Source organism: Populus alba, chromosome 5, assembly GCF_005239225.2.
Source record: "Populus alba chromosome 5, ASM523922v2, whole genome shotgun sequence".
In the NCBI taxonomy this organism is placed as follows: Eukaryota; Viridiplantae; Streptophyta; class Magnoliopsida; order Malpighiales; family Salicaceae; genus Populus; species Populus alba.
This window is the reverse complement of record NC_133288.1, coordinates 104,952-130,942: the sequence shown is the minus strand read 5'-3', so window position 1 is coordinate 130,942 and position 25,991 is coordinate 104,952. Positions and strand designations below refer to the sequence as shown.

At 33.4% G+C, this 25,991-nt stretch overlaps 3 protein-coding genes across 5 annotated transcripts; all 3 read right to left on the bottom strand.

Annotated features, from left to right (window-relative positions):
* Positions 1–605: 605 nt before the first annotated feature.
* Positions 606–5,201, bottom strand: LOC118027666 (disease resistance protein RPV1-like). The gene is made up of 2 exons (XM_035031083.2): positions 4,499–5,201; positions 606–817 (listed from the first exon to the last, which is right to left on the bottom strand). The coding sequence occupies exons 1-2, from the start codon at positions 4,996–4,998 to the stop codon at positions 700–702; spliced, it is 618 nt and encodes a 205-aa protein (XP_034886974.1). The 5' UTR covers positions 4,999–5,201; the 3' UTR covers positions 606–699.
* LOC118027598 (toll/interleukin-1 receptor-like protein) lies at positions 606–14,665 on the bottom strand. Of its 3 annotated transcripts, XM_073409142.1 has the most exons (3): positions 12,717–13,395; positions 10,465–10,766; positions 606–782 (listed from the first exon to the last, which is right to left on the bottom strand). In XM_073409142.1, the coding sequence occupies exons 1-2, from the start codon at positions 13,214–13,216 to the stop codon at positions 10,511–10,513; spliced, it is 756 nt and encodes a 251-aa protein (XP_073265243.1). In that variant the 5' UTR covers positions 13,217–13,395; the 3' UTR covers positions 606–782; positions 10,465–10,510. The 3 variants fall into 3 exon arrangements, with proteins under 3 accessions (XP_073265243.1, XP_073265244.1, XP_034886884.2); XM_073409143.1 differs by lacking the exons at positions 606–782; positions 12,717–13,395 and adding an exon at positions 13,989–14,665 and having other exon boundaries at positions 10,248–10,766; XM_035030993.2 differs by lacking the exon at positions 606–782 and having other exon boundaries at positions 10,248–10,766.
* Positions 14,666–21,590: 6,925 nt separating this feature from the next.
* Positions 21,591–25,567, bottom strand: LOC118027592 (TMV resistance protein N-like). The gene is made up of 3 exons (XM_073409165.1): positions 25,074–25,567; positions 23,097–23,360; positions 21,591–21,669 (listed from the first exon to the last, which is right to left on the bottom strand). Exons 1-3 carry the CDS (start codon positions 25,565–25,567, stop codon positions 21,591–21,593), a joined length of 837 nt encoding a protein of 278 aa, XP_073265266.1.
* Between the last annotated feature and the right edge of the window lie 424 nt (positions 25,568–25,991).

Genomic DNA, 25,991 nt, shown 5'->3' with positions numbered 1-25,991 from the left:
AATCAGGTATGATTAATATTATTATTGATATTATAAATATTATCATTGTTATTATTATTAATATTGTTAATGAAATTAAAATATATATTATAACTATTGAAAAAATATATTTAATTTAAAAGATAAAAATTAAAAATTATTAATATTTATTATTATTGTTGTTGTTATTGTTATTTAGGTCATATAACTTGGTTCCGACAAGGGCGTCAGATCCAAATAACTTAGGTATGGAATGTAATGTCATACCAAGTGTTAATATTTATTATTATTAGTATTATTCTTATTAATATTATGGTTATTAGTATTAGTATTATTCTTATTCTTATTAATATTATTATTAATAATAATAAATTTGAAAAAAAAAATAAAACTATAAGAACTTGGGTTAGACATGTTTAATATTATTATTAATGTTATAAATATTATTATTGTATTTATTATTAATATTATTAAAAAAAAATTAAAAAATATATTATGACCATTAAAAAAAACCATATATTTGATTTAAAGGATAGAAATAAAAATTATTATTATAATAATTATTATTAAATTTGGAAAAACATATTATTATTATTAAAGTAAAATTATAAATTTTATTTGAAATGTAAAATTATAAATTATAAAAACTTGAATTAAAGACATTTAATTTTAGTATTTTTATTGTAAATACTTAGGTCTATCCATAAGTACAATCCTTCATCAATCCATGCTTTGACAAAGTTGGTGAGCTGTCCCAGATGCTGCCAGCCTTTCGTTCTCAGATATCCACGTGCTTAGTTCCTCTTTAACAATCGACTCTATGAACTTTGACTCGTACCTGCAAACATACATTCATACAAATTAAATCACGGATTAATTTGCTAATTCCTCATCAGATCAACATGGTAGTAGTAGAAGAAGAAGAAAAGACATATACATCGATGCAAATGGGTGGATGCTGAATTGACAGATTAAGAAACACGAACAAACTTGTACAAAATCCACGTCTCAAGGTTTTTTCTATCCTCTGCAGGTCTAGAATTGCTAAGGTTGAACTTTTTAAACTGCCAACATTCGGGTCTCAATCCCAGACTTGCTTGACCTTACTAGATGATAGGTCAGCTTCAAGCTCAAAAAGGGTTCCGATCAAAATTTAATTACAACGCAAACATCTCAGAGATATCCATCCCTATGTAAATACCTCATCTACTCAGAAAAGGGACTTAGTCCTTGAGGGGGGTCCATGTTTGCAAAGACTATCATTCATCTTAACATTATTTTTCTACTATTTTTTCAAAGTCCATGAATTATTTTTCAATAAACATGGAACAAAAAGGCTCCATTGCACTAAGTTGTGTCATTTGTCAACATGCATGAGTCCTAAGGAATACTCCTTGACAATCAATAAACACAACAACGTACTGCTGGATAACCTTTTAACATCATGATTAAGGCAGCTCGAACAAAGAACAAATCAAATTGTGAACAAATTAAGTTCCTCAGAGAATGCTTTGTAAATAGCCCGAGTGATAAAAAGATGACCTACGTTTCCATGAATCATCTTTTTTTTACTAAGTACAAAAATGACAGTTTCTGAAATTAAGCACAGCTAACTAATTGAATAAGCTCGTTTTTTTACTACAAGCACAGATAAGCTGATGTATTATCATTCATGGATGCTGTCGTGGGGGATTTAAAGGTGCTCTGTAGCTTGAAAGTCATTTTTTAGCTGTTGTTTCAGTTTGTTCTAGTTTTTGTGGCTGTCCTTATGCAACTTAACCAGACTATATATGATGATTATTAAATGTCCAGCATGAGGTGATACCATGATTTCTGGTACTGGTGTTTGTGTGGATATACCATCAGAAATTCTCAATGCACAATCCTAAGAGTAGGATTGAAATGTGCATGGTCGGTCTTTTTTAAAAGAACAGAAAAACAAAAATTATTACATTGGAATTGAGGCTACTTAACGAACCAGCCCTTGTTTATCATCCTCAGATCCCGTTACTGTTTAAATAACTTGTAAGTTGAATGGCCATGATAGTTAAATATGGATAAACAAGTCATACAATATCAGTAATTTAGAGATGTTGAAGCAAGCAAGAAGAATTCCATGCATGTGTTTCGAAGATGCCTAATGAATCGAGAGACAATACTACAGTAGCAATTGATTCACAGGCTCATCGCTACTTCAAATGGCTTAGGAGGGAGAGTTCTACATCAACCAGTACACTTGTGCAGAGCACCTTTTTTTTCTTTCTTTGAAGAAGACACAGAAACGCTAGTGATTAAAGCTTCAGTAATGAAATCAAGGCAGAGTTAGGTTTCTATTGTTTATTTTTTGGCATTTCTAGAATGGCTTCAATGTTTTTGCTTCACGAAAAGAAAAGGGTTATCAAAACATCCTTTCCCTATACGTCATATCAAACACAACCACAGGGCACTGGACGTAAAACAGACAGTTATCTGAGATTACAAGCAGTCTAGCACCATGACAATTGAAGTTGAGACTCCTAAGCAAATCGGAAACAAAACAAAAAAGCAGTTTCCTTGGAATTTCAGGTCAAATATCATCGTTTTCAATAGCTTGTTTCAATATTGGTGCCAATTGCATGCTTTCTTATTGATATGTGAACAACTAGAAAGGTTAAGAGATGGGAAATATTGAACAAATTCTACTTGGAAGAGAGATAAGGCTTGTGCAGTTTCTCGGATCCAAATCAATAAGCTTGTCTCGATATTGAATCGGTGAAATAACCTTGGACCATATAAAACTTGGGCAACAATATTGAGAATTCAATCTCTCAAGGTTAATTTCTAGCCTTTGAAAAAATCTGGCATGGAAGGGTGCTCCCAATTGCTAAGGCTGGCATATTTTAAATCGATAAGATTCTTGTTTCGTTTCTAGATGATAGCCAGTTTAAATTTCTCCAGACAAAAAATGGAATGCAAAGATCTCAAAGGTCAAAACAATTATTCATCCCAATGCAGATATCTCATCCCTTAAGAAAGGAACCTGACGCCAGCCCTGAGGAAGGTCCACTTTACACTTATTTTTAACTCCAGAGTTATAAATCCTGAGAAATCTAAGTTTGGATTTCCTTGCAAAGACTCTGGAATTTAATTTACTTTCAAAACTAATCTTTGAAATGTCCAAGAGCATCCCTTCAATGTCTTCATTTCTCTAGTAATTTGCAAGATTTCTTTCATTCTCGTCAAACTCTTTTCCCCTAGGATAGTTGGCAATCACGGTTCCAGAAGTGAATGTCTTCTCACATGTTAACTAGCAAGAAAAAACAAACCCCTAGCTACGTGGCTCAACCGTGATGTTCGAGTATGGAATGATCAAGGTCAAATTAAGTATTCCTAAATGCTTAGCTGATTCAAAAATATAAGCTATCGATGTAATAAATTTCGAAGAAAAAAAGTAGTACCCGTCTTCTAAGACCATTCCTTCCATGTATGCAACTTCTTTAAGAGCCTTCCTCCACCCCTCCACATGGTCCTTGAATTGTATCTCATGCTTAGCAAACTCTTCTCGAAGAAGCGTAGTCCTTAGAAAACACAATAATGGATAGTTTTATTTCTTAAATTGCTTTCTTGATTTCTAAATCAATGTTCTCTCCTCTCCGGATCCCATCGTCGTCTCTGAAAGTGCGAATCTCTGCTCTACATAGAGCTGTGTAGAGATGGTCTGTAAAACTTCGACGGGTGTTTTCGCCTCGGAAACTCAAGAACACTTCGTAAGGCATTTTGGAGAGAAGAATGGATGAAAAATTTAATGTGAGAAAAACAGTGAAATGGGAAATCTTGGAATCGGGTGGTGAATTGAAGACTTCTTAGACTCCAGTCAACGCAGTTGGAACTTAACTGGTTTATGGTGTTGATATGGTAGACCAAGAGAGACGAAGACCGAGAGGAGAATAAATTATCATGGACCATTGGTTTCAAAATTAAGGATCCATCCCGGGCCCATAACCTTTTTAGAAGGAAAAAAGGAAACATTTTAGGCCCATAAGTCTTAGTTTTATTTTGACATGATAGACGGCCCAACTACTAATTTATCTTTGACAAAACTGAAGGCAAGGAGCAGCTAGGAACTACGGCTACTTGAAAAAATTCTCGTATCAGTTTCGGAGAAGTGTCAAATACAGCCTACTACGTATAAGATAAACACAACACAGCAACTTTTCAAGTTAAGGAAGTCGCATTACTGTGTTCTGGCAAGACAGCATGTCTATGAATTTCTGGTCATTTGTCTCAAAATGATTTTGTTTCTAAATCCCGTATGTACTTCACATTCATGACCACGTTTGAATGGCCAAAAGGATCCATCCCCAATCAGTTTGGGATTGAAATTTTGTTCTTGTTGTTATATGTGCTTCTTTATTTCAAATTTTTTTCTTCATTGTACAGAGTTTTTGCCCATATGATTAGATCGCCTTATTCAAGAGAAAACATTGAAGGGATGTGGTGTACTAGAATCAAGAGAGAACACAGTAGGAATGTGATGTACCTGTCTTGTAGAACCATCCCTGCCACATCTGCAGCTTCTCTAAGAGCTGCCCTCCATTCTTCCACCCTCCCCATCTCACCCTGGAAGCTTTTCTCGTGTTCAGAAAACGCTTCGAAATATCTCCCTTCCTGGTTCCTGACTTCAGATGGATCCAAATGGTAAAATATGGGCAGCACAATGTGCCAAGTAGCTCTCCTAGCATCGATGATCATGACGAGCTCGTCGAGGCACCGTGTTGAAGAAGCATAGTCCTCGGAAAACACAATGACAGATATCTTTGATTCCTGTATTGCTTTTCTGGTTTCTGAGCCGGTATTTTCTCCTCTTCGAACGCCATCATCGTTTCTAAACGTGCGAAGTCCTGCATAGGTGAGAGCTGAGTTGAGATGATCACTAAAATTCTTTCCTGTATCTTCAATGCTCAAGCTCAAGAACACAAGATCATCAGCCGTGCCAAAGAGAATAAGAATCAAGCGACGGATGAATGAGAAGAAACCCATAAGTTTGATGAATAGAATACGTGAAAGATCAAAGAGGAGGATAAGAAAATCGAATTCTGATGTGGAATTGCTACTGAAAAGGCAACGTTTTTACTTTCGAGGGTTAGCTTCAACTTCAAGCGTGTGAACCAGCGAAAGGTGGAAGAACTAGGCAAGAGAAAAACGACTGCAAAAATGGAAGTTAAAGTGTATAGCCGAAGTTCTCAGGATGGTTCCTTTTTTTTTTTTTTTTTTTATACTCGATATTCTGTCAGATGCTTTTTCTATTTTATTTTCCTTGGTTGGGTGGTGCCTAGCTGCCTAGCTGCCTAGTGCTCCATTCCATTCTATTTCTGACTTTGGAGGGTTAGCTTCAAAAGTGTGAACCATCAAAAGGTGGTAGAACTAAGCAACGGCAAAAAGAGCGCTGCAAAATGGAAGGGAAAGTCTTGGGCTGAAGGTCTCAGGAAGTTTCCTTCTTCTTCTTTTTTTTTTCAGGTATATTGTATTATATATATTTTTTATTTTTAATATTAACATATTAAAATTATTAAAAATTTATTAATTTAATATATTTTTAAAATATAGTTAAATACAATTACAAATATAGAATAAATGATAATAAACTCTTACTTCAAAAAAAAAAAAACAAAAATCAAATGATTGCAAGAAGGAAATACAGTTTCTGATTCAAGAGCTTGGCAGGCAAAGGACAGGGAACGTTGCTGCTATTTTTGGTTTGTTTTGAAATAAATTTGGGAATGCTTAGTTGGGAAAACGTTACCACCAAGTTGTACTGACATGATGGAAATGAACATCTATTCTGTTCCTCCTGAGTTTTCTACTAGTCCAAAAGCAGTAAGGTTGTAGCTGGGGATTCTATTCTACAAAATAATGTTACCATTGCAGAGATTATAGAATCCATTGAAAAGGAATAGACAAGATGGAAATGTTGACAACGCATCAAGTCAATCTCGGAGTTACTTGCCTACTATTACTGGCAATAATAAAGCCATTACGGATATGTTTAAGATCATATATATCCAGAGCGGCCATTGAATTCAATTTAAGAAATGACAGATAAGAGAGAGGGCTTCCATTTAGGAACCTCCCTTTCAATAATCTCAATTTTAAGTTTTTATTATCTTTCAAATTACTTTGCATTAAACCAACCGAGTAAAGATTATTTTAAGTTGAACCATATGATGGGCAGAGCTGATCCAAGTTGAACAATATCTTACTCGAGTTTAGATACAATAGAAAAGATTTGAACCGGATATTACAATATCAAATTCACCGCAGAGGTATATATTTTTATCTATTTAAACCAGAGGTATTGCATAATTTGTATGAGAAGAAAGGGGGAGGTGCAATGTTCGAGTATATTGCACATTAATAATTGATATAGTTCAATATAGTCCTATTGCAAAAGTTTCTTGTAAAGAAAGATGAAGAGTGGTGAGCTATGCAATAGAAGGATGTGGGGGTCTTATTTGGCTATATAAAGTGATGTGATCATTCATAACAAGAGGAAGTGGTTGCTTATGTTCACCGGTATGATTCAACATTTTCAAGCTTTACCTGAATCAATGAAGAAGAGGAAGTAATCGATTTCTTAATTGCAACTAATTATTGAATTCATTTTTGGCATTTTCTATAGGAGCATCTACTTAAGCCTTGCTCGAGCCCTTACTCTCAAGAATGCATGTAGCTTGCACGCTATCTATTCCTTACTATCCTCCAATTAAGCCTTTGTGTATTTTCTTGGATTGGTGGCGCGATTAATTTACTAACATGTTTCTATTTGTTAGCCGCATCTAATGATGTCGGTTCCTCCAACACCCTTAATGATGTTGGTTATGTATCTAAGTCTAATGATGTTGCTGCTCAGGATTTCTGGCATTAGAGCTTGCATGTGGTCTAATTCAACTTCATATACCCTTTAGATGCATGTTAGTCAATTACATATTATTCAGCTAAGATGATTAAGTTGCAATTTACTGTATATCATGTTGTGGTCATGTTTGAAATTCAAGAGATTGCCTGAGATGCTTGGCCTAAACAATTCCAGGAATGCATGAAAGCTTGTCTCTCTAATCGTTACTGAATGAAAAATGGTTTTGTTTTCTTATGAACAAAGTATTTATGGATTGTTGGTGGCAAATTTGTAAAGATATCATATATCATTTATCGAAGAAAAAAGTTGGGATTCTATTTATGGATTTATGCATTTAACCCATTAAAAATGGGTTAATGGCATGTTTTGCCTCAGAATTTTTTTTTTTATCCTTGCACCAGATTTTATTTTATTTTAAAGCTTTGGCATGCCTTTTCCTTGCAATATACGAATACATGTGGAGTTTTGAGTGATAGTTAAAAGCAGGAAGACATGACAGCAGCTGCCATGTTGCCTTGTAAGAAGAGAATACAGATGTAACACTGCAAAAGGATGAACTACAAATAAAAACAAATTTCATAGTGGAATAAGATGAAAAAAGTTGGGTTAATCCATAGCAAAAAAGAAAGAGCAATAGGAGCAGAGGAAGCACCTTATAAACATAACGAAAAGCTATAAAACCTCCAGAAATTTCAAGGACTTGATATGAATAACTTGGATCCATTCAAGTCACGAATATCTAAAAGAGCAATCCCCCAAGCACTTTTTAACAATGAAGAAAATATTACTAAAATGAAATCAGTTTTTCAGAAGTTTCTACACTCTAAATCATTAACTTTCCAGGTTTCACTTTTTTTCCTCACACACAAATCATATTTCTTGCATTGAGAATTTGGATTCTTTTTATCAGATTTCTTGCATTTCTCGTTTTTAAGAAAAATGTTTCTATAGGTTGGGTTTCAGAACAGGTGGTTGGTATCTCTGTATCTTTTCAAGATGTCAATACTGTTTATAGCTTCTTTGATGGCTTATCCATGCACGATGAAAGATTTTTTGTGGATGGATTTTGTATCTGTGTACACCAGCTTTTTGCACTGCCTCCAATCTCTTGCAGTAAAACCTGTTGAAACTTGAAGAATGTTATTTGTTTCTCATATCATTGCAAGGGGGGTTGGCTGCAATTGTTCTCTATGAAACTTCATTGATTGATAACCCAACATTATGCTTTTTTCAGATTTTGATAATAAACGTTCATGGAAAAGATCCTTATAGTGCTTATCAGTTGAAATATTTTTCTTTTGTGTAAATTTCTTGTTTCAAAGATCCATTTCTTAGCTCTCATTTTGTTGATAATAAGCCAACTGTTCCCAAGTGTGGAGATTTTATATGCAATCTCTTAATATTAATAATTGTTCTTCTCTCACTCTATACCATGTTATGTTTAGCACAAACCAATATGCAGAGATGGTGAGAAACCATGAAGCAACAATTTATCATACTTGAAGGGATAGAGTTCATAATTTCTAACAAGAAAAGTGCATCAATGCTTGAAGTTGAATTAGATGATAATAGAAATTATTGCTGCATATGCTAAAACAAAATGAGATTTCACTGTTCAGTTCATATACAGTGAAACCCCATTTTGTTTTAGCATATGAACAGTGTGAAACCCATTTTGTTTCTTGCATTCTCCTCATTGAATTTTTTTAATCTCAATTTTACCCTCTTAAATTATATTAGCATGGCTTTGTATGTTGTTATGAATTAAATACTGATCTTGCAAAATAAATCTTTATATATAGTTAAATATAGAAATTAAAAGAAAAAGGATAAAAATTAATAAAAACAATTCCCATTTAGATATTGGCATGAAAAACTAATGTTTGCTCTCTATAGTTTTTAATTAATCTATTGTTCCATCCCTGTTAATTTAGCATTTTAAATTTTGATAAACTTAATTTGTTTTTCATTTTAGTTTTTTGAATGTTGAGAGAAGATAGATAAAATTATTAAAATATATTGAGGGGAGAGATAGTGCTCTGATGTGGACATTCCAATCACCAAAAAAAATTATCATGGTGTGAATTTTTTTATTTTAAAAAAAATTAAATGAAAATGGTATTGCCTTCTAATCAATTGGAGGCCCTAATGTTTTTTTTTATATTTGTTTAATTTTAAAGAGATTAAAGGTTGTGCTGAGATTAAAAGTTTGTTTTTAAATTTTTTTAAAATAAAAAAAAAAATGAGAAATAAATCTTTAGAATTCCACAACTCAAATTTTAATTTTTCAGTTACCAGAGTTAACTAGAAACTGGTGTAAAGGATGAAATATCATATGTCCTAGTGGACAACCTATCATCTCTTTACAAGAAAATAATTGGAGCAAATGACGCCATCTAAAACAAACAAACAAAAAAAAAATTGATGCATAGACCTAGGCTATAAGGTCCTTGCCGTATACCTGAACTTATTTTTTTAACTTTTAATTAATGTTTCTATTTAAATTTTAATGAATACTTTATCTCTTATTTTTTAAAATTGTTTGGTTAACCTTTTTAATATTTTAACAGTTTTATTTTTATTTTTATAATGCTTTAAAGAGATTATTGTAATTTATATTTTTTTTATTTTATAGTTTATATAAATAAATTATATTTATATGATGTATTTTTTTTAAAAAAAATATCCTTAACTGCTAGAATCAACTTTTAATATATAATAAATAAAAATATATAAAATACAAAGGACAATCGGGGTTAAATATTTACATGTGTATTTAATTTTTACTCTACTAAAATTATTAGCTTTTCACTTTAATATTTAATTAGCGTTAACAATTATTTTTTATTTGTTGGTTCAAATATTTTTCTAATTTGTTTTATTAAATACAAACAATATATTTTCATTTCTATGTTAGAAAATCACGATACCCGAAAATACACAATTTTTCTTGAATTGAAAATTAACTTATAATCCTAATCATGGCGTAGCACATGGTAAAAGACTAAAATATATATACATCACCTTCTAAAACTAATTATACTAGCTTAATTTTAGAGACTTGTATGACTTTTAAATTAATTAATCCTTGATTGCACATCTTATGTTATGAATTTTTTTTCTACTGTGGTTTGTGGCATTTATAGAATCAATGGTAAGTTCGTTGATTATAAAAGTTTGTTTTTTCAGTTTTTAAGATTCATGCTTCGAAAAACTTTATTCTTTTGTATTGTTATTCTCTTGTGTTAAAAAATAATTTAAAAATTTACTCGATATTGAAGGTTACTCGAAATTAGTTGAGAAGAACCCTAAGCATGCACTTGTAGCAGTCATGTGTCGAAAGATCAGTTAGACTTGATTCTGCATCATCTCATTTTGATCCGTCAGCAGAAAATTCCTTAATTAATTCATCCTTATCCAAACATACAAATAGTAAAAATAAGAGAGAAGCATTCATTGAAGTACAATCCTTTAATTAATTCATCCTTCCATGCTTTGACAGAGTCGGTGGGCTGTCGCAGATGGAAAGGGACCTTCCTTTTCACCCTTTAGTTCTCATCAGCCGACACATATCCACGTGCTTAGTTCCTATTGTTTCACACTTCTGCTTTACCCCCACCGCCCCCCTCTCTCTTTTTATTTTTTTTTTGTCTTCATCAGCTGGCTCCAAGGTTGGACCTTGGAGCCAGCTGATGAAGACAAAAAAAAAATAAAAAGAGAGAGGGGGGTCTGAAAGAAAGACCTCCTCCACTCTCGTAAAAGACCAAAAAAATATGAAGGTAGGCGGAGGGCTGACGACAGTGGTACCGAGGACGGAGGGACGTGAGGCCGTGAGAGGTTGAGTTTATCTGCGATCTCTTTAACAATCGACTCTATGAACTTTGACTCATACCTGCAAAACACACATTCATACAAATTAATTTGCTAATTGCTCATCAGATCAACATAGAAGAAGAAGAAGAATAAGAAGGAGAGACATATACTGCAAAATAAATTCAGCTTGGAAGTTGGAATGCATCGATGCAGATGGGTGGATGCTGAATTGACAAATTAAGAAACACGACCAAATTAACTTGTACAAAATCCACGTCACAAGGTTTCTTCTATCCTCTGCAGGTCTAGAATTGCAAAGGTTGACCATTTTAAACTGCCAAGATTCTGGTCTCCTTCCAGACTTGCTTAACCTAGCTAGATGATAGATCAAGTTCAGGCTCAAAAAGGGTTCCGATCAAAATTTAGTTACAAGGCAAACATCTCAGATTCTCAGAGACATCCATCCCTATGTATAATGATGATTATTAAATGTCCAGCATGAGATGATACCATGATTTCTAGTACTGGTGTTTGTGTGGATATACCATCAGAATTTTTCAATGCACAATCCAAAGAGTAGGATTGAAACGTGCTTGGTCGGTCTTTTTAAAAAAAAGATGAAAAACAAAAATAATTACATTTGAATTGAGACTAATTAACGAACCAGCCCTTGTTTATCATCCTCAGGTCCCGTTACTGTTAAATAACTTGTAAGTTGAATGGCCATGATAGTTAAGTATGGATAAACACGTCATACAATTATCAATAATTTGAAGATGCTGAAGCAAGCAAGAAGAATTCCATGCATGTGTTTCGAAGATGCCTAATGAATCGAGAGACAATACTACAGTAGCAATTGATTCACAGGCTCATCGCTACTTCAATTGGTTTAGAAAGGAGAGTTCTACATCGACCAGTGCACTTATGCAAAACACCTTTGTTTTTTCTTTCTTTGAAAAGGACACAGAAACGTTTGTGATTATAGCTTCAGTAATGAAATCAAGGCAGAGTTAGGTTTCTTTCTTTTACTTTTTTGGCATTTCTAGAATGGCTTCAATGTTTTTGCTTCACGAAATGAAAAAGGGTTATCAAAACATCCTTTCCCTATACGTCATATCAAACACAGCCACAGGTTCTGGACATAAAACAGACAGTTAACTGAGATTACTAGCAGTCTAGCACTATGACAATTGAAGTTCAAGGCATCGTTTTCAATGTGTTGGTACCAACTGCATGCTTTTTATTGACATTTGAACAGTTACAGAGATTAAGAGATAGAAAATCTTTAACAAAATCTACTCGGAAGACAGATAAGGCATGTGCAGTTTTTTGGATCCAAATCAATAAGCTTGTCTCGATATTGAATCGGTGAAGTAACCTTGACCATATTAAACTTGCACAGCAAAATTGAAGCTTCAATCTCTCAAGGTTAATTTATAGCCTTTGTAAAAATCTGGCATAGATAGGTGCTCACAATTGCTAAGGCTGGCATATTTTAAATCGATAAGATTCTTGTTTCCTCTCTAATTGATAGCGTCTTGTAGTTATCATAAAGAACCAAAAACAATTATCCATCCCAATGCAGTATCTCATCTCCTATGAAAGGAACTTGACGCCAGCTCTGAGGAAGGTGCACTTGTTATTTTTAACACCAAAATTATAAATCCTGAGCAATCTAAGTTTGGATTTCCTTGCAAAGATTCTGGAATTTAATTTACTTTCAAAAATATTTTTTGAAATGTCCATCAACATCCCTTCAATGTCATCGTTTCTCTAGTAAGTTGCAAGATTTCTTTCATTCTCGTCAAACTCTTTTCCCCTAGGATAGTTGGCAATCACGGTTCCAGGTAATTGAATGTCTTCTCACATGTTCACTAGCAAGAAAAAACAACCCACTAGCTATGTGGCTCAACCGTGATGTTCGAGTATGGAATGATCAAGGTCAAATTAAGTATTCCTAAATGCTTAGCTGATTCAAAAATATAAGCTATCGATGTAGTAAATTTCGAAGAAAAAAAGAAGTTAGTACCCGTCTTCTAAGACCATTCCTTCCATGTATACAACTTCTTTAAGAGCCTTCCTCCACCCCTCCACCCTCTCCATCTGGTCCTTGAAACGTATCTCATGCTTAGCAAACTCTTCACCATATCTCCCTGTTTGGGTCCCCACCTCAGATGGATCAACATCGTAGAAAACTGGAAACACTATGTGCCCAACAGTTCTTCTACGTTCCATGATCATCTCTAGCTCGTCAAGACACCATATCGAAGAAGCGTAGTCTTTAGAAAACACAATAATGGATAGTTTTGTTTCGTTAATTGCTTTCTTGATTTCTAATTCAATGTTCTCTCCTCTCCGTATTCCATCGTCGTCTCTGAAAGTGGGAATCCCTTCTCTAGATAACGCTTTGTACAGGTGGTCGGTGAAGTTCCTGCGAGTGTCTTCGCCTCGGAAACTCAAGAACACATCGTAAGTACCAGGCATCAACGAGAGAAGAATCAAGATTTGGGTCACTGGGTTGAAAGCCATCGGTTTGACGAAGAGAAATATGTCGAAAGAAACAAAGATTTTTGTGTTGGAAGAGATGCAGATCTAACTTGATTCTTTGTCGGAAGAAAGAAGAAAGGCAAGAGGGTTTTTTTTTAATCTGTTTAGGAAGTTTCTTCGTTCATGTGCACGGCCCAAATTTGATATAATAGTGATTATACTAAAATATTTATGTAAGAGTTTAAAAAAGTGATTATACTAAAATATTTATGTAAAACTTGCACTGTTTATCACTCCCGTGTTGAATTTTCTATATTATTTATTAAACAGACAAAAAAAATTATTTGTAATTAATTTCATCATTTTCCCTTTTTTATATAATTTTATTTCGTTGAATTTCATATCATTAGCACGTTGTGTTGGTAAAAAAATCTTGTTTTAGGATTTGTTTAGTTATGTATGTTTTCGTGTATGCGCCATGAAAAATATTACTTTTTCGTTGCATAATTTTTTATTTTAGATTGACACGAAAAAATTGCAAAAAAAAAAAAGTTGCTGTTTTTTTGTGGCCGTTCATGGGGAGCTTTCTCTACATCTTGGTCACTATTATTCTTTTATATGCATGATCAGTCTTGGGGATCACTCCTTCAAATCTGGTATTGAAAGGTGCTCGCAATTACTAAGACTGACGTATTTTACATCGATAAGATTAGTGTTTTCTTTGTAGATGATAGCTAGGTTAAATTATCTAGAAAAAAACTGGAACGCAAAGATCTGAAGAGGTAAAACAATTATTCAATAATTGCTTATATACCTGTCTTGCTGCAGCACCATTCCTGCCAGGTCTGCAGCTTCTTTAAGAGCGGCCCTCCAACTTTCAACTCTAGCCATTTCCTTATGGAAGCTTTTTTCGTGTTTAGCAAATGCTTCTTCAAACAACTCTTTCTGTTCACTGACCTCCGACGGATCAACGTTGTGAAAAACGGGAAGCACAAGGAGCCCAGTTTTATTCCTGGCATCCATGATGTGCACAAGCTGGTCCAGGCACTTTGTTGAAGAAGCATAGCCTTTAGAGAACACAACAACCGATATCCTGGATTCCTGTATCGCTTTCTTGATATCAGACTTTTGTCCTGCGTAGATTCCACCATCATCTCTAAGAGTGCGAATCCCAGCAGAATTGAGGTCGTTGTAGAGATGATCGGCAAAATTCTTGCCAATGTCGTGGTGGCTAAAACTCAAGAAAACGTCGTTATCCTTTCTGGAGAGGAGAAGCATCAACAGATTGATAAGTGAGAACAAACCCATTGGACTGGTTGGTGAATAAAAAATGCCGAAACTAAACTGGAATATGAGAAATTAAGATGGAAGTTTCCGATGGGAATGGAGTGAAACGGCAACGATGGGAGGATTTTCAGGGTACCTCGAAGGGAAGAAAGAAACAACTGTTCAGGTTCCCAAATTTGAGACGTATGGTTCACTAATAATGACCGGCCATCAATAATGACCAAAGTGCTATTTTTTTTAATTTTATTTTTTTATTTACAAAGAATCATTCTTCAATGGTTTTGTTTGTTTTTTTGAATTTCATTCTCTAATTAGGAATTAATTTTGTACTTTATTTCAATTTGATTTTTTATAGTATTATTTTGGTCTTATAATTTTGATAATAAATTTTTAAAGTTTTACGAGATTAAATGGTGTTTTTATTTGAAAAATAAGCTATCTAAGGTTTTTATGATTTTTTTTAAAGGTTTTTCAAATAAAAACAGGTTGAAAATTAAGTTTTAAATCTCAAAAATCAAACTTCAACTTTCTAATCACTTGAGGGGATGGAATTTGCATCTAAAGACAAAGCGCCGTTTACTCATTTTTTTAAAAATAAAAACTAGACTTATAGATTTGACCTTTCAAATTCAAGAAGTGGTGTATTTATTTGTTAAATAGCCCTTATGCTTTTGTTAATTTGAGGATTTTTTTTCAAATAAAATTAATAAAAAATATTTAAAAAATTATCTATACATGTCATTGTTTTCAAGAAGATTGAAGCTTTTTCTGATAATACTAAAAAATATTTTATGATTAAGATATATTAACCTAACATGCAAAAAAATTTAAAATTTTCTCATTAATAATTCAATATCTGTTTTTTATTGCAAATTTTTTTTATATAATTTTCTCATTTTTTTTATTATATGTATTGATATAGTTGTGTAATTAAACATAATCTATTCATATTTAAAAAAAAAATTACTTTCACAATCATAATAAATTTTATTTTAAAAAATATATTTTATATAAAAAAAATGCATGAATAAAGAAAGGAATATTTTGATTGAAAAGATATACTATTTCCTCTTTCATTTAAGTTATTAGAATTTTTAAAAATATATTTTTTAATTGTCATTAGCTTTTATTCAATAAATCATGCTACTAATAAAAAAAAAGAAAAAAAATCACATGAATGAGAAATTTTAAAATATGTTATTTTAACGATTGCATTTTTTATAAATAAATATTTGAATCAATGAATAAAAATAGATTTTGAAAAGTGTTATGCGACCCCACGCCATCTCTATAATAGTTGTCTGTCAATTGTTCAACATATGACCTAGATCAGCAATTACCTTTTTTAAGTCGAGATATTTTTTTTAATATTGTATATCTATTATTGTTAAACAATTACATTGCATTATATTATTAGCATAAGCCTTTTACTATAGCAAAGAACACTATGCATTCTTTTATAATTCATTGTTGTTTGGAATATTATATATTTTTTTATAATTTTTTACTTTGGCTCTTTTGAATCCAAATTAGCCCTTAATTACATATTATTTTTAGGAGGGAGGATGAATTGAAAGCTAAGGGACTAGAGTGAAAATCTTGGATAACATAGGGGGCGGTTGGAAAATTTCGTTGAAACATTCATTTTACATATTTTTTAGGTATTAGATAACCAGTCCTTTGAATTTCAAGACAATACATTATGGTACCTAACTTTATTTTCCTTCTTTTTCCATTCTTTTCTTTTTGAGAGGAGAGAGAGGAAATCACCAGATTCCAGCCTAAAAATAGAAAGTTGTCATTGGAAAGATTTTGGTATCCAAAATGATTTATTTTTATATTAAAATGTTTCTTATAATAAGAGGCGTTATGTTTGGGTTTTTTTACCTTGACAACACATAAAACAATATATCTGGGCTTGGAAAATTTTTTTGTTTTCGGTGGATTTCGAGTTCAGGGTGATTTGTTGGGTTTTAGATAGTTATGAATTGGTTTAACAAGGTTCCTTGAGTGTTTTCTAGATTTTTTAGATTAAAAATTGGTTGAAAATGAGATTTTGAGTGAAAAAACAAAACACCCTATTTTTCCGGTCATTATTGTCACACCCTAACATCGCGACGACCGATTAAAAATAATCTTCATTGGAAAAAGAACATATATCTAGCATCTTATTCTTTAAGGGAAAAACATCTTATTTAAAGAGTCGTCACCTAGTATTATGGTCACTAGAAAACCTAATTGATCAACAGAGATTCTAATGATACGGGACTGATTATCTAAAAGGGAAGATGCTATCACCTCTCAAGCGTCCTCCTTAAGGCAGGCTGCATTGCTTATTTTGTCTAAAATTGCTAAGAATATGTTCTCCTTTTTCTTTTTCTCATTTTTTTTATTCTTCCTATCATGTTCCTAACTATAGCGTCAATGAACAATTCATAAGAATATTTCTAACTCTGGCGTTGGTAAATATTGCACAAACCCAAAAAATTACGACATTCCTAACTTTGGCGTCAGTGAATAACTTTGCAAAAAAAAATTAAATTTGAAGAAGAATTTTTCTATGCCATTTTCTTTTTGTTTATCTTTTATTATTATTTGTCATTTTTAGATGGAAATAAAAAAAGCATTGCACAACATATTTGTATCTAACAATAATAATCCATAGATTGAGCACATAGCTGAAAAAAATACAAAACACAAAGAAAAAAAATAAAACAAAGTGTGAGGGGATCAAAAATAAATCAACGAAGATCCTCAATTATTTTTATAATTTTCTGATATCAAAACCGGGCTTGTTTAGCCAAATTTCAAAATAAACAGGGCATAAAAAATATGATCAAGGCTGAGAGTGTTTTACCAAACACACCCTTAGCTTAAAATAGCTTGGACAAGTTGGGCCCAAGACCCAAACCTGGCTCATCTTGTTTTACTAGGCTGGATCTAACCAAACCATATAATCTGGGTTAGACCTAAGAAACTCAATCTGGGTACTAGTACAATCCAATAACTCGGTTGAGTTTTCCCTGCAAGTGTATGTGAATTATTCACGCACCAGGCCGGGGTAAAGCAAAAGACTTGTTAGTAACAAGGAGGCTCAGATGTCCTCGCCAAATGCCTGTATTATAGAATAAGTTTATTGTTTCATAAGTGTTCATAATCTGCGTTGTTGGAACTGAAGATTTCTTCTTCTTCTTCTTCTTTTGAAGTTGATTCTAAGCTTTGATCCGGACTTTGCTGTTTCAAATGAGAAGGAGGCAATCAATTATGGACCATCCCTTCTCTTCTTTGTTTGCTGTGGCATCTTAAAGTAGCTCTGGTGGACTTGACAAGTAGCAAGGGATGGAGGAGGAGGGACAGTAGCCTAGATTGCTAAATGCTCTGCTTTTGCATCTTGGAGAGTGTAGAAGTATAAGCAATATGGGGCATGAAAGGGTCGTCTGTCCAACAGACTCTTGTTCTATTGTTTTTTCTAGACAGAACTTGAACGAAGAGAACTTGCACGCACAAGGAGTAGACAGACAAATGTGTAAGTTGAAGATATGACAAGAGAGATTGTTCTGTTTGTTCATTTTGAGACTTGTAAATTCGAAATCTGAATGAGACCAGGCTTGATGTTTCCTGTAGTGCATGAAACTTTGACTAACTGTTCATTTAAGACTAGAAAATCGGAGTGCATTCGCCTCAAATAAATCCCTGGTCAGGTTATTAGTCTTTGTTGTATTCATAAAGTAGCAGTTCTGAATCATAGAACTTTTACGAGCTTCTTGACAGCTTCTTTTTCATGGGTTTTTGTGGCGATCTGATCAGGTCCAATTTCATGTATAAGTGCAATATCTGGTCTCATTCAGATTTGAAGATATCGTAAGAAACCTAACAACCCAAAAAGACCTATCTTCAAAACTAAATCTATAGTACGTGACTCACTCTGTAACGAGAATATCATTGATTTCCTGCTTGGAGAAAATGTATTTCAGCATGATAGTGTTTTTATATATATATAAACTATCAGGAATTGATATTATAATCTCAATATAGTCCTTCTGCAATGTGAGAGGACTGGAGGTAAGGTTGTGCTTGACTTGGGAATGTACAAATTCTCAACACTTGAAGTTAGCAATCAGTGCCAAGACAAGTTTCCCTTCAATCAACAGGCTGAGTCTCAGTTACCTTGATGCCATTTTAACTGATGATAGAGCAAATGAAGCTTCTGGTATCAAATTCATATTGATGTTACTCCCTTACCTGCAGGAGATCCCGAATTCCAAATTATGGTCGAGTACCATGCATGATCAATTTAGAGTGGTCAAGGTAAAGGAGACATGTACAGTGCAAGATGTGAAGAGCGAAATCATGGAGATTTGAGACAATATTCCAATACAAAGAATGACCTTGACTCGCCATAACCTTGGCATTCCACTGGAAGATGTTCCCCTAATGTATTATTACATTTGTGCTGGTTCTGTCATTCATGTTGGGAAGCAAGATGCTGGGGGTCATGAAGGGATCACAATTAAGTGAATAAATTGCCTTGTGTAGTGAATAATACGTTTAATTTGAATAAGCGGAAATATTTCTGCTTATTTATTTTATTTTGAAGGTTTTGTATGCTTTTTCCATACAGTATAAGTGGAGTTTTGAGTTTTAGTTAAAAACAAGAAGACGGGAGAAGAGCTGCCTTGTCACCTTGAAATGTCATGAGGTTGCAAGTAGAGAACACGGATGTAACACTGTAAGAGGATGAACTGCAGAAAAAATGAATTTCATGGTGGAATAAGATGATTGTTCAACCTCCACACTTCACCATGTTTTGTCTGCCTTGTTCTCTTCTCCCATAGATTTTCAGCAAAAACTAATGCAATGTTCAGGTACAACGAGATGACCTTGCTTGAACTATCATCATCTTTCTACTCAGTTGCTAAACTCTCTTGTCCGAAGCATAGAACCAAAAAAAAAGGTACCCTCTGAATTCAAATGATGATATAGCAGGATTTTGATGGGTTGATGATGAGTAAATGTCTCTTTTCTTATAAGCCAAAGAAATTCATAATGGCAGAGGAAGCAACCTATAAACTGAACAGAGAAAGGCACAGAACCAGCATTGACGAGGCTATAAAATCTCCAGAAATCTCAAATACTTTATATGAATAACTTGGATCATTTAAGTCACGAACATCAAAAAGAGCAATCCCCACGAGTAAGGTTGTTAAAATTATGTTTTGACTCGTAAAATCATTTACCATATAATTTTACGAGTCAAAACATGTATTATGGGTTGAATCGCTTAAAAAAATTAAAAATAAATAAAATCAAGTTGAAATAAAGTAAAATCACAAAATTCAGATCAAATCATGCAAAATCGCTATTTCAAGATGGATTTTGTGAAATTACAAGTTATAGATAATTTAATACCAAAAAAAAGAGAGAGTATAAACAGTTTGAATATTTCAAAATATTCTGTCATTGGAAGGTGAATTTCAGCACACGTATGGATAAGCGAGTAGCAATGATAGAAATTCATTTAAAGAACCAAAGGCCTCGTAGGCAGAGAGACATGTTCTGTACTGTCCTCCAAGCACACGCATTATCCACTGTGGAAAGGGTCACCGAACCACCAACCTAGCCACCAATAAAAACAGGCGTCGGGAGGCTTTGGTTTCTCACGGTGGAAATGGGCTTTACACACACGAGGTTGTCAGTCTGATTGTAAAAGTGATTATGGTTTTTTTAATAAATATTTTTTATTTAAAAATATATTAAAATAATATTTTTTTTATTTTTTAAAAAAATTATTTTTAATATCAACATATCAAAATTATCTTAAAATAATATTTTTTTATATATTTTAAAATTTCTTACGATTTTACGATCTGTTTTTACGATCCGAGTTTATGAATGGTTTTCCATGCCGTATTAAAATCACGATTTTAACAACCTCACGAGCACTTCTTAACAATGAAGAAAATATCAGTAAATGAAATGAACGAGCACTTCTTAACAATGAAGAAAATATCAGTAAATGAAATGATTGTTTCAAAAGTTTCTACACTCAGATCATTAATTTTCTTCGTTCCATTTCTTTTCCTCACGCACACATCATATTTCTTGATGTGAATACCTTACATATTATTTTTTTAAAATTGTTTCGTTAATCTTTGTTTAATAGTAATTAATTTTTAATGCTATTTTTTTTTAATTTCATAAATCTCCAAAGAGATTATTGTAATTTATTTTTATTTTTTTTCATTTTTCATTTTATATAAATAAATTATATTTATGTGACATATTTATATATATAAAAAAATTGTCCTTGATTGCTAGAATCAACTTCTAACATATAATAAATAAATAAAATAGAAAATACAAAGAGTAGTCGGGGTTAAATATTTGCATGTGCATTTACCTTTTACTTTATTAGAAATATTAGCTTTTCATTTTAGTATTTAATTAGCATTAACAATTATTTTTTGATTTGTTGGTTCATATATTTTTAAAATTTGTTTTATTAAGCGGCAAACAATATCTTTTTATTTCCATGTTAAAAAATCATAATACCTAAAATATATTTATAATATTGACATATTTTTTTACATTAATTAATGTATTAAATTGATTTATGACAGCTTCCATTGCTACTTAACTTGTTACTCCACCTTTAACTTAAACTTCCATTACCTCTTTTTTTTTTTTTCATATATAATGACAGAAAAATATGAGAAAAAAAAACTGAAAAATTAAAGCGAGAAAAATAATAATTTAAAAAAAGCTCTAACATGACAAGCACATATAACCTCCACCATCTCCCCCCCCCCCCCCCCCCGCTAAAACTAACTGTTTCTCTGCCAAACCGAAAACAACAGTAAAAAACCACAATAGCCCAGGAACACCCCAAAACCCATTTGATACTCAACAAAGAATAATCCAGATGTGATTGGAGCAGATTTGTTGTGAGATGAAAAATAGAATTATGCTTGTGTTGATTTTCCTTTACTAGTGGTTGTGAGTTGCACAGACAATATAATGATCCATGCTTACTTTATCATCCTTTAATTGAATTCAATTTACCTGGTGTAGAGAAGCATTGGTTAGGATGAGCAAGTAATTTGAGATTATGGGAATGTGTGGCCAGAAATCATGTTTCCGGTGGGAAAGATGGAAGTTTCCGGTGGGAATGGAGTGAAACGGCGAAGTTGGGAGGCTTTTCAGGGTACCTGGAAGGGAAGAAAGAATGCAACGGTTCAGGTTCCCAAATTTGACACGTATTGTTCACTAATAATGACCAGCCATCAAATTGGACCAAAGTGCTATTTTTTAATGTTTCCTTTTTTAATTTTGACAGTGCTAACTGTGTAACATCTGAACGTGCTTTGTTTTATTAAAAAAAAAAAAAGAATCATCCTTCAATGGTTTTGTTTGTTTTTTGAATTCCATTCTCTAATTAGGAATTAATTTTGTAATTTATTTTAATTTAATTTTTATAAAGTTATTTCTAATCATGGATTTTCTAGAGTTTTAAATGATTAAATGGTGTTTTTGTTTGAAAATAGACTTTATGAGGTTTTATGATTTTTTTTTAAAGTTTTGCAGGTGAAAATGAAAATTGAGTTTTAAAATCCCATTGGACTGGTTGGTGAATAAGAAATGCCGAAACTAGAAGGAGGGGATTTCCCGATGCGAATGGGGAGACACGGAAACACGAAAAAAGGGTTTTTTTTTCGAACAGTTTAGGATAAACAGGTTCTGGACATAAAACAGACAGATAACTGAGATTACTAGCAGTCTAGCACCATGGCAATTGAAGTTAAGGCATCGTTTTCAATTGTTGGTACCAACTGCATGCTTTTTATTGACATTTGAACAGCTAGAGAGGTTCGGAGATGGGAAATCTTTAACAAAATCTACTCGGAAGACATATAAGGCATGTGCAGTTTCTTGGATCCAAATCAATCAGCTTGTCCCGATATTGAAGCGGTGAAGTAACCTTGACCATATTAAACTTGGACAACAAAATTGAAGATTCAATCTCTCAAGGTTAATTTCTAGCGTTTTGAGAAAATCTGGCATGGAAAGGGTCTCACAATTGCCAAGGCTGGCATATTTTAAATCGATAAGATTCTTGTTTCCTCTCTAATTGATAGCGTCTTGTAGTTATCATAAAGAACCAAAAACAATTATCCATCCCAATGCAGTATCTCATCTCCTATGAAAGGAACTTGACGCCAGCCATGAGGAAGGTGCACTTTTCAGTTATTTTTAACACCAGAATTATAAATCCTGAGCAATCTAAGTTTGGATTTCCTCTCAAAGATTCTGGAATTTAATTTACTTTCAAAACTAATTTTTGAAATGTCCATCAACATCCCTTCAATGTCATCGTTTATCTAGTAAGTTGCAAGATTTCTTTCATTCTCGTCAAACTCTTTTCCCCTAGGATAGTTGGCAATCACGGTTCCAGGGTAATTGAATGTCTTCTCACATGTTAACTAGCAAGAAAAAACAACCCCCTAGCTATGTGGCTCAACCGTGATGTTCGAGTATGGAATGATCAAGGTCAAATTAAGTATTCCTAAATGCTTAGCTGATTCAAAAATATAAGCTATCGATGTAGTAAATTTCGAAGAAAAAAAGGAGTCAGTACCCGTCTTCTAAGACCATTCCTTCCATGTATGCAACTTCTTTAAGAGCCTTCCTCCACCCCTCCACCCTCTCCATCTGGTCCTTGAAACGTATTTCATGCTTAGCAAACTCTTCACCATATCTCCCTGTTTGGGTCCCCACCTCAGATGGATCAACATCGTAGAAAACTGGAAACACTATGTGCCCAACAGTTCTTCTACGATCCATGATCATCGCTAGCTCGTCAAGACTGTTGGGCGGAATCCGGGACCGGTGATGTACTGATCTTTGCTTATAGGAGGGATAAGCATACTGAGACACAATATTTAACGTGGTTCGGCAAATTGCCTACATCCACGGGAGAGATCAATATTATTAGAGATAGAGAAATAATACAACACATGGAGGAGGATCACATTCACTCAACTCCCATCTCTCTTTGCTCCTTAGGGCAGCAGCTGCATAAGGCAGCAGGGCTGCTGGTGGCAGCCCTTCTCTTTCTTTATCTCTTCTTCTCTCTACATGTCTCACAACTCTCACACTTTCCTCTCTAAGATCATGCCTCTTTTATAGGCATCAATGGCAGCTCCTCTTGCTCCTTTGTCATCAATGGTGGCTGCCAAACTCATCTCTTCTTTAACAAAGGTTGCTGTCAACATCTTCTCTTCTTCAACAATGGTGGCTACCAAAGTCAAGGTTGGTGGTTGCCACCAACAAGCCTCCTTCTTTGACAATGTCAACATAATTGGCAATATTCCAACAAAGACACCATCTCGAAGAAGCGTAATCTTTAGAAAACACAATAATTGATAGTTTTGTTTCGTTAATTGCTTTCTTGATTTCTAATTCAATGTTCTCTCCTCTCCGTATTCCATCGTCGTCTCTGAAAGTGGAAATCCCTTCTCTAGATAACGCTTTGTACAGGTGGTCAGTGAAGTTCCTGCGAGTGTCTTTGCCTCGGAAACTCAAGAACACATCGTAAGTACCAGGCATCAACGAGAGAAGAATCAAGATTTGGGTCACTGGGTTGAAAGCCATCGGTTTGACGAAGAGAAATATGTCGAAAGAAACAAAGATTTTTGTGTTGGAAGAGATGCAGATCTAACTTGATTCTTTGTTGGAAGAAAGAAGAAAGGCAAGAGGGTTTTTTTTCAATCTGTTTAGGAAGTTTCTTCGTTCAAGTGCACGGCCCAAATTTGATATGATAGTGATTATACTAAAATATTTATGTAAAAGTTTAAAAAAATGATTATACTAAAATATTTATGTAAAACTTGCACTGTTTATCACTCCCTTGTTGAATTTTCTATATTATTTATTAAACAGACAAAAACAATTATTTGTAATTAATTTCATCATTTTCCCTTTTTTATATAATTTTATTTCGTTGAATTTCATATCATTAGCACGTTGCGTTGGTAAAAAAATCTTGTTTTAGGATTTGTTTAGTTATTTATGTTTTCGTGTATGCGCCATGAAAAAATATTACTTTTTCATTGCATTACATTTTGCTATTACTAAATATAATTATTTATAGGGTTGCGTTGCATAGTTTTTTATTTTAGAGTTTGTTTTCTGATGTATGCTTTCGTGTATGCACCATGAAAAATATTACTTTTTCGTTGCATTACATGTTGCTACCACGAAATACCATTATTTATAAGGTTGAATTTAATTATTATTTTTTAAAAAAGGGTTAGATTGACACGAATAAATTACAAAAAAAAAAAAAAAAAGTTGCTGTTTTTTTGTGGCCGTTCATGGGGAGCTTTCTCTACATCTTGGTCACTATTATTCTTTTATATGCATGATCAGTCTTGGGGATCACTCCTTCAAATCTGGTATTGAAAGGTGCTTGCAATTACTAAGACTGACCTATTTTACATCGATAAGATTAGTGTTTTCTTTGTAGATGATAGCTAGGTTAAGTTATCTAGAAAAAAACTGGAACGCAAAGATCTGAAGAGGTAAAACAATTATTCAATAATTACTTATATACCTGTCTTGCTGCACCACCATTCCTGCCAGGTCTGCAGCTTCTTTAAGAGCGGCCCTCCAACTTTCCACTCTAGCCATTTCCCTATGGAAGCTTTTTTCGTGTTTAGCAAATGCTTCTTCAAACAACCCTTTCTGTTCACTGACCTCCGACGGATCAACGTTGTAAAAAACGGGAAGCACAACGAGCCCAGTTGTTCTCCTGGCATCCATGATGAGCACAAGCTGGTCCAGGCACTTTGTTGAAGAAGCATAGCCTTTAGAGAACACAACAACCGATATCATGGATTCCTGTATCGCTTTCTTGATATCAGACTTTTGTCCTGTGTAGATTCCACCATCATCTCTAAGAGTTCGAATCCCAGCAGAATTGAGGTCCTTGTAGAGATGATCGCCAAAATTCTTGCCAATGTCATGGTGGCTAAAACTCAAGAAAACATCGTTATCCTTTCTGGAGAGGAGAAGCATCAACAGATTGATAAGTGAGAACAAACCCATTGGACTGGTTGGTGAATAAAAAATGCCGAAACTAAACTGGAATATGAGAAATTAAGATGGAAGTTTCCGATGGGAATGGAGTGAAACGGCAACGATGGGAGGATTTTCAGGGTACCTCGAAGGGAAGAAAGAAACAACTGTTCAGGTTCCCAAATTTGAGACGTATGGTTCACTAATAATGACCGGCCATCAATAATGACCAAAGTGCTATTTTTTTTAATTTTATTTTTTTATTTACAAAGAATCATTCTTCAATGGTTTTGTTTGTTTTTTTGAATTTCATTCTCTAATTAGGAATTAATTTTGTACTTTATTTCAATTTGATTTTTTATAGTATTATTTTGGTCTTATAATTTTGATAATAAATTTTTAAAGTTTTACGAGATTAAATGGTGTTTTTATTTGAAAATAAGCTATCTAAGGT